General features: G+C 37.0%; 1 protein-coding gene across 1 annotated transcript; it reads left to right on the forward strand.

Moving 5' to 3' along the window:
- The first annotated feature begins 4,475 nt into the window (after positions 1–4,475).
- Positions 4,476–5,399, forward strand: LOC136063372 (uncharacterized). The gene has a single exon (XM_065763676.1). It carries the CDS (start codon positions 4,476–4,478, stop codon positions 5,397–5,399), a length of 924 nt encoding a protein of 307 aa, XP_065619748.1.
- The last annotated feature ends 4,293 nt before the right edge of the window (positions 5,400–9,692 follow it).

Below are 9,692 nucleotides of genomic sequence, written 5' to 3' on the forward strand. Positions count from 1 at the left end.
GCTTTTCAAAATAAAATATAATATTTTCTAGAGTGTGTGTTGCTTAATAATGACATATTATTCATAAAAGAACACATATATAAATAAGTAAACAATCAAATTTTAATATATATTCTCAAATTGAGATAGAGTGTTAACTATAGTTGATATTAGATTATAAAATTAGTTTTCAAGATTATAAATTTCTTATGTGATTTTTTTTTTTTGTTAAAATTAGTTATCCAATAAGGCATTTATAATTTTGTTTTATGCTTTGAGATGTTGATATTGTGCAGAAAGGAAACTTGTGTTTTTATTTTAATTATCCTTCGTGCTATTTTGTTTTGGTTAATAATTTTGGGATTTTTACAATTTCAAAATTATTGAAAAAAAATAAACTTGTTTAGTTGAGCTCATTAATTCTTGATATGAGTGATGAATTCAAAACAATGCATTTTACGTCAAGTAATTTCTTGCATTATTTTCCAAATGGCAAATACATGTTTCTTTTCTTTTCTTCTTTTTATAAAAAATTTCATGTGAAAAAATATAGGTTGACCTAACTAGACCCGAACCCAACCCGACCCGCTTGTTTGTCATGTCCAAATTATAGGGAAAATGAATCTAAAATGTTGGATGGATATTTTGAACTTAGAACCTCGTAAGTATCTTGAGGCCTTAAAAATCATTTGAAGTTACCAAATATGTCTTAGAATATGAGAAATTGAGGAACATAAAAATAGAATAATAAAAAATAAATTAATTAACTTTTATAGACACAAAAGTTTTGATGATATATACATATGTATTTTCTTTTCTTGTTTTCTTTTGCTGATTTGGAAGATATCTTTCTAGAAACAGTCAGTCAAACGAAAGTTTGTAATTAGCCACAACATGCAAGTTTTTCTTCTTTGGAGGAAACCGCGGATCGGTAGTCGTGAGGAAGTTTGCTATGAATTTCACTCTCTCTCTGTTTAAATGATGTTACCGTCATTGCTGTGGCAAGCCATTGATAGATAGGTCATAACTGACAATATTCTTCCATATTACAAAAAAATTCAAATTTATTCCACATCACTTGAAATTATATACCTAATGGAAATGATGGTTTAGCATAAAGAATATCGGCAAAGCGCCAAGAGAGAAGTCTGGCCTGGATAGTGAAAGGAATTGAGTGAAATGATTAATGTGGGTAAAAGGAGCGTTTAAATTTGGGCAAAAGGATAGTGACTCATGAAGGTCAAGCTCGCTCAAGCAAAGTAGTCGCAAACTGTCAAGAAGGGCCTGGGCTTAGAAAGATATTGAAATTCAATGCACTAGTCCTAAATGCCTTTACTAAGCATAATGGATGATCACATGACTTTCTTCCCCTAGAAAAAAGAAACTGCTGTATAAAAAACACAACTTTGTTTAAATATATACAGTGGATCCAACCCATCGCTAGTGGATTCTCTCTCTCCTGTGCTCATTTTGTTTTTTCACATTATAAATAAAATCTTTGTTCCAAAAAAACAAAAAAACAAAAAATCATAGTAACTATTTCTATAGTATATCATTGTCCATGCGTCCGTGGCATGTTCCCCTCATCCCCAATCACACATATTTGATTATGTTTAGCTTAAAGTTATGGCGTTTTTCTATATTATGAATTTCACTAAAAATAAGGCCACTATAGGCAACGTTTTTTTATAATTAACTAAATAGGTCATATCAATCGAGCATAAAGTACATGATAGATTAACATTCTTATTTATTACCGTTTATTCATGGGTACATGACCATTTTTTCCTCTTTTATTAATTAATTAATTAATTTATTTTTAATCTATTTAAAACAAATAGAATAGTGTAGCGTTTGAATGATAGGTGGATAACCAAAACCAAACTTAATATCAAAAAAAAAAAAAAAAAAAAAATAAAAAAAAAACCAAACTTGAAATCTTAGCCCCAGCTAGAATTACGGTTTCTTTGAAACCCGACTATATTGATCTTCAAATTTATCGCTTAAATTTATCATGGTCAATTACAGGCAACCAAATTCTTAAAAAATTTACATAATATATGTCACACAAAGTAACTCTAGAAAAAGTTTAGAGGGTTGTCACTTCCAAAATTGATGTACAAAAAGCTCAACCAAAGCACGTTCTTAAATTAGGTGTTATAAGCTTTCCAACAACTAGTGTTGCGTCCCAAACCCAAAAGGGTCCATAACATGAAAAATCGAGCCTTCAGGAGAAACAGTTTAGGATTTTTCTTTTTCTTTTTTTCCATTTGATAAAGTAAATAAATATATTGATCTCTCCACAATACAAATCAGAGTTCTATGACACATTTAAAAGCAATACAAACTACAAATCATGTGTCTCCAAATATACTTAACAATCCAATGCTCCAAATAAAATAAACACAAAGTCACGATACTCTCTAAAGTATGCAACCTCAACAGAAAATCTAGGCCTACCACATCCAAAACTAACAACCTCAAGAGCCCAATCTCTAGTAGTATTAGCTATAGCCTCAATAAATTTAGTAGGTTGAGTCACCAACAAGTTATAGCACAAATCTCCCACTTAGCATAGTACTTTAGTCACCACAAAAAAATTAAGCTCCATGCCCGACATATAGCTAATTTATCTGTAAAACTATTGGAGAGTAGGATGAGCTAATCCAATAAGTAGCATAATTAATAAGGGTGGAGGAGAGAGGGGGCTGACTTAAGTTGGAAAGCTTAATTATCGATTTGGCACAAAAATATCTTGTGAGTAAATTACCATTTGCCCCTCAAGTTTCTTCCAAATTAAACTTAATAACTGAGGTGTTACATTCTTCCCCCTTAAAAAATTCCGTCCTAGTAACTTATTACTTAGAAGAAGAGTGAACTGGTTTCTCTGTAGCTAAGAAAGTGTTCTAACTTCTCTTAGACAGTAGAATAGTTGTACCTTCTATGAAGGCTTGTCTGTCTTCCACGTTCTAACAGTGTTATTACATTGGCTAGTTGGGTTTTCTTCAAGGGAATTGGGAAACAAATTGTTTTTTTCTTACTAGTCTTATTCTTGTGTTTACAATGGAAGAGTTGTCACAAAGTTGGACAAAACTATCACTTTCTGAGAGAGAGGGCCCAGGTTGCTGCTTAGAGAGTGAATTCAGCTCCCAATAACATATTATAGCAGCAAAGTTTCTTACGAAACGAGCTCTTAATATTGAGGCAATTGCAAAAACTTTCACTCCTTTGTGGCAATCGAAAAGTGGATTCAAGGTCAGAAATCTTGGTGATCATGTAATTTTGTTCATATTTGAAAATGCAAGTGAAGTAGACAAAGTCCTTAGTGCAAAGCCATGGAGTTTTGATAAACACTTGGTGATTATGCAAAAGTATGATAAGAGCATGGCTGTGGAAGAACTGAAATTTGAGAAGACTTTCTTTTGGGTGCAAGTTCATGGGATTCCTTACAAATATCTAAATGTCAAGGCGGCCGAGAAAATCTGTGAAGTTGTAGGACAAGTTATACACTCGGTTAATCCGGCAGAAACTGAGGGTGGAAATTTCATGAGGATTTGTGTGGGGTTGGATGTATCTCTGCCGCTTTGCCGTGGTAGAGTTGTATCTCTGGAGAATGGGAAAAAAACTTGGATCACTTTCAAATATGAGCGTCTTCCAAATATATGTTATTGGTGCGGCAGAATGGACCATAGTGATCGGGATTGTGAAATTTGGTTGGAAAGTGAAGGGAGTCTAGCAGAAAACCAGAAGCAGTTTGGTCCTTCTCTACGTGCTCCACCATTTTTTCCAGCAAGGCGAAGTGTTGTGGCTGTCCCAGGCTTCTACATTCCTAAGAGCAAGACAACAAATCCACCTGCCGGTACGACCAGGCCTGAAGAGGAGGGTGTAACCAGCAATGAACCACCACCAAGGGAGGAGCAGACGGTGGTGCACAACCTGGCAAAATCAGTTAACTCTTTAAAGGTGCATTTAGTGCAGGAAACCGTTACCACAAAGGAGCCGAGTCAGTCCAGAAATGGCTATAGTGGCAATAAAGACCACATCCCTAATAATACTCCACACAATCTGGAGCCAACTAATGCAGCAGTTGATGACACATTAATGCCCGAAAATTCTGGAACTAAATATGATTCTCCTCCAACGGATACTGGTGATAATATTCTCATTAATGCCTCGGACCAATCATTAAGGCCCAATCAAGTCAAAGCAGCGGCTACAATGAAACCGATCCAGCCAACTAACTCACATGAATCATTGTCACGTGAGATGCATGAGATTACTAGGGCTCAAAAAAAACCTAGCACGTGGACAAGGTTTGACAGAGCAAGCACAACCCAGAAAGTTTGCTCCTCTATTTCTACAGGGGCATGTAAACGAAATTTTTCGAATGTGGATGACCATTCAGTATTACCTAGTAGCAAAAGACAGGTTTTGAAGGATGGTTTTGAAGTTTCTTTCCAAGTGGTGGAGGCTGATGATCAGCCCCGCCAACAGCCATGAATCTCTTAGTATGGAACTGTCGTGGGCTTGGGAACCTACGTACAGAAAAGGAGCTTGGAAATATCATCCGGGCAAAAGATCCCTCTGTCATGTTTTTAGCCGAAACATGGGCAGATGAAGCTAGGCTAGACCGAGTTCTTCACAACATAAATTTTGATCACAAGTGGGAGGTTCCCAGTGGGAGGAGAGGAGGCGGACTGGTACTTTTCTGGAAGCGAGATGTCAATGTAACTATTGAGGATTCTCATAGGTATTTTATTGATGTAACTTTTGATAAAAATATGGAAGCGGAATGGAGATTCACTGGATTTTATGGAGAGCCGGAGACTCATCGGAGAATGGAAGCTTGGAACAAATTGAGGGGTTTAAACAATAGGCCATCGATCTCTTGGCTCTGTGCGGGGGATTTCAATGAAATCAGTAGACAAGATGAAAAAATGGGGGGAGTTTTGAGGGGCCACAACCAAATGCAAATGTTCAGAGATGTTATTGATGAATGTGGCTTCATTGACTTGGGTTTTGAGGGACCCAAATTTACGTGGAGCAAACACTTCTCTGATGGTCATTCCATATGGGAACGATTGGATAGAGGTTTGGCGAATAGTGAATTTCTTCTAAAATATCCAGGCGCAAAGGTGTCTCACCTTAGAAGCATGTCATCAGATTATGTACCAATCTTTATAAACTTGTCGGGTTTGGAGACTCCACCTAAGAAAAAGGTGTTTCGATTTGAGGAGATGTGGCTATCTGATTCTGGCTGTGGTGAAACAGTGGAGGCGGTATGGAGGAATGGTGAGGAGGGTGACATTTTGAAAAAAATAGAAAAATGTAGTAAAGATTTGGAGTGGTGGGAAAAGAATTGTTTTGGGAATGTTAGAAGAGAGTTGGAAGAGAAAAAAAAAATTGCTAGCAAAAGCTGAGGTTGATGCAATGAGGAGAGGAGATAATACTCGGCTTAGAAAATTAAAAGCTAAAATTCACGTCCTTATGGATAGAGAAACCCGATTGTGGAGCCAAAGAACAAGAGTTTTATGGTTGAAAAATGGTGATAGTAATTCCAAGTTCTTCCACAATAAAGCAACTCAGCGGTTTAGGAAAAATTCAATTCTTGGAATTAAAGATAGAAGTGGAAATTGGCAAGAGCAACCAGACTTGATTGGAGATATCATTGTTGATTTTTTTGGGGAATTGTTTACCACATGCAATCCGGCCATGGAAGATGACTCACTATCCTTTATTCCACAGCTAGTTACAGATGAGATTAATGAGCAGTTAGGAGGTGAATTCATGGGTTGGGAAGTCCAGGAAGCACTGAAACAAATGGCGCCTCTAAAAGCACCAGGCCCGGATGGGATGCCACCAATTTTCTACCAACATTTTTGGGGGATGATGGACCAAGAGGTAACATCCACTATTCTTACTTGGCTGAATTCAGGTAAATTGCCTCATCCAATAAACCACACATTTATCACCTTAATCCCAAAAGTTAAAAATCCTATATTAGTTTCTGATTATCGACCTATAAGTCTATGTAATGTGTTGTACAAGATATTTTCCAAAGTTCTTGCAAACAGATTAAAAAAATTCATGCCAGAACTTATAACTGAGCATCAATCTGCTTTTGCAAAAAATAGGCTTATTTCTGATAATGTACTAGTTGCTTTCGAGACTTTACATTGTATGAAAAATCATAACTCAGGAAAAACAGGTTTTATGGCTGTCAAACTTGATATGAGTAAAGCATATGACAGGGTGGAGTGGAATTATTTACAGAAACTGATGGAGGAAATGGGATTTTGCACAAGGTGGATTGAATTAATCATGGAGTGTGTTAGTACAGTCTCATATTCCATCTTAGTGAATGGGGAACCGAAGGGGTTAATTAATCCAACAAGAGGCATACGGCAAGGGGACCCTCTCTCCCCCTTCCTCTTCCTTTTATGCACGGAAGGATTACATGGCCTAATCACAAGAGCTGCAAGAGCGAAGGAAATCAACGGCTTCTCTCTTTGTAAGAGAGGCCCCAAACTAACCCATTTATTTTTTGCAGATGACAGCTTACTTTTTTGCAAGGCCAACCCCCAAGAATGTGGAAATATACTCAAAATATTGTCGGAATATGAAGCGGTTTCGGGCCAAAAAATTAATAGAGAAAAGACATCTCTTTTCTTTAGCAAATCCACGGAAGAGGTGACTAGACAAGAGATAAAAAGAATTTTGGGGGTGCAAGAGATAAAATTTTATGAGAAATATTTGGGGCTGCCTTCGTTGGTGGGAAGGGGAAAAAAAGCAAGTTTTAGCTATATAAAGGAGAGGGTTTGGAGAAAATTACAAGGGTGGGAAGGAAAGCTTTTGTCTCAAGCGGGTAGAGAAGTCCTAATCAAAGCAATTGTCCAAGCAATTCCAACATATACCATGGGATGTTTCAAAATTCCCTTAGGTCTATGTCACGACATTGAAGCTATGGTTAAAAAATTCTTTTGGGGGCAGAGGGGTGATAAAAGGAAAATACATTGGATTAAATGGTCGGAGTTGACGAAATCGAAGCTAGATGGAGGAATGGGTTTTAGGGACCTTGCATTGTTCAATGACTCGCTTCTAGCCAAACAAGCATGGCGACTCCTACATAACAAAGATACTCTTTTCTATAGGATATTCAAGGCAAGATTTTTTCCTCATTGTTCTTTCATGGAAGCCAAGGAATCAACAACTGGGTCATATGCTTGGAAAAGCATTTTGAAGGGAAGGGAGGTTATCAAAATGGGTGCAAGATTTCGGGTTGGCAATGGAAAAAATATTAAAATATGGCAGCACCATTGGCTTCCCATTAAACATCCACCGTTAGTCACTTCTCCAATTATCGAGTCTATGGAGGATGCTACGGTTGATTGTTTAATAGATGAGACTACAGGGAATTGGGATGATGAAGCGTTGGAGGGAATTCTTATACTGAATGAAGCTGAACTTGCAAAAAAAATCCCACTTGCCCAATGCCAAACTGAAGATTCTCTGTTCTGGCCCTTCACGGCAGATGGACAATACAATTGCAAGTTGGGATATCGTTTTTTAAAGGAGTTGGAGACCGAGGTTGAAGACGGAAGAAGAACGGACTTGGACAAAAAACTCTGGAAAAGTATTTGGTCAATGGACGTTCCAAACAAGTACAAAAATTTTCTGTGGCGTGCATGCAGAGATTCCCTCCCAACAAAGTCTAACCTAAACAGAAAAACAATTATCCCAAACCCAACCTATGACAGATGCGCTTCAATGGCAGAGGACACGCTACATGCTCTATGGGGTTGTTCAGGTTTGGACGTGGTTTAGAATGATGCTAGGTGGAGCTTTCGGTCAAGGGAGGTTTTCAGACTTCAAGCACTTACTCGGATGGCTACTGGAGAATGGGAAGCCCATTGAACTCTTTGCTATCCAAGTTTGGTGTATTTGGCACCAGAGAAATCAGTCTCGCCTTCATCAACCTTGTTGTCTCACAAAGGACCTGAAGCAAGATGCACAAGAGCGTTGGGTTGAAATCAGGTCTGTCAATCCTCTGCCAAACCCGACCAGAACAGAGCCCAAGCCAAAATGGTCAGCCCCACCACGGAATAAATATAAGATCAATTATGATGGAGCAATCTCAAATGCAGAAAACAAGGCTGGGATTGGTGTGGTTGTTCGGGACTGCAATGGTGAGGTATTGGCATCCTTAATCCAGCAATTGGAGCAAGCATATCAACCTGTGGAAGTGGAAGCAATCGCAGCATGCAGAGCAGTGGAGTTTGGCAGCGAGATTGGAGTGGACTGTGCTATTGTGGAGGGTGATTCAGAAGTGTTAGTGAAGGCTTTGAGGAACAATGACAATGGATTGATTCATTTTGCACCACTGATTAATGATATCTCTTTATTTTCGGGTTTGTTTTCAGAATTGTCATACTCTCACATTAGGAGAGATGGCAACAAAGTTGCTCATAGTTTAGCTAGGCTAGCTGTGATGACACCAGGTTGTACCGTGTGGATGGAGGATGTCCCATCTCGCACCTTACCCTTTGTTCAGGCTGATTTGGCCGTGCCTTGATGTTACTCAATAAACGTCTTCTTTCTCAAAAAAAAAAAAAAAAAAAATTCCGTCCTCGAAATTGTATGCAATTAATAAACTTTTGAAACACATTCAGTGATCAAAAACATTAGCTTTTGAGATTTATATACGTGTGAACTTGATGAGGATCAAAAAACTTCATATGATATAAAGAAAATACCCATTCACCTTTCAAGAAATCTTTGATAAGATAAGAGGGGCTACTAATGAAATGAAATTAGCAATTATAAAACCATGTCCAAAATCTCAATTTCTGGAAAAATCCGATATTGACAGTAAAATTAATAATTTTTTTTTTCTAATACCAGTCACAATTGCTCCATTGAACTTAAAAGAATTTTTAAGGGGTAAAAAGCTAACAATAGTTAAAACCGAAGCCTCAAATCATAAATATAACATCAATCATGAATTATGAAGACAAAAGTACATTCACAATGAACAGAAGTTTCATAAAAGGCTTTAAAATGACTTTCTAAATCCATGTGAACCATACAAGTCCACCTTCCTAGTAAACTTTAATTTAAAACTTTTCATATCAAAAGATTTTTTTTTCCTTTTTTTTTTTTTTTTAAATATATAATAACATGATAGCACCAAAACTTGATGGTTAATGGTTTGTTAGACACCACATTAGCTCAACGGCATCAAACAAACTCTCTAACCAACCATTGCAATAAAAAAATAAAATAAAAACTTGTTGGATTATGCTAAAAATAATTGGTCAGCAACTTGTCGTACCACTCTTGGCTAGCGAGGTTCAACCAAATTGCACCACCTAAAGTCAGCATAACCAACAATATTTGCTAATGGCAAATTATCTTTAAACAAGTTCTCAAAATTTATAAACATGAAATTTGAAAACTTGATTCCTTTTTGTTTGCTCAAAACAATTTTAGGAATTTAACCCAAAACTTTCAAGAATTTTGAGAACAATGCATAGCAAGCACAACAGTTTACATCACATACAAAGATTTAAGAACTTACCAATAGCATCACACAATAAGAAAGACACCACAATTCCAATCACTTATAACTCAATCAATCATAACGCACACAACAGTTTCTCCGTAAAGCTACCCAACAAGCTACCACAACACATAATGCTTTGACTTAGATCAAG

This window comes from Quercus suber, unplaced genomic scaffold (genome assembly GCF_002906115.3).
Source record: "Quercus suber isolate HL8 unplaced genomic scaffold, Cork oak 2.0 scaffold_518, whole genome shotgun sequence".
Taxonomy (NCBI): Eukaryota; Viridiplantae; Streptophyta; class Magnoliopsida; order Fagales; family Fagaceae; genus Quercus; species Quercus suber.

What these genes read in the sequence shown, in the direction of transcription:
- LOC136063372 (XM_065763676.1), top strand. Translation starts at nt 4,476, where the DNA reads ATGAATCTCTTAGTATGGAACTGTCGTGGGCTTGGGAACCTACGTACA.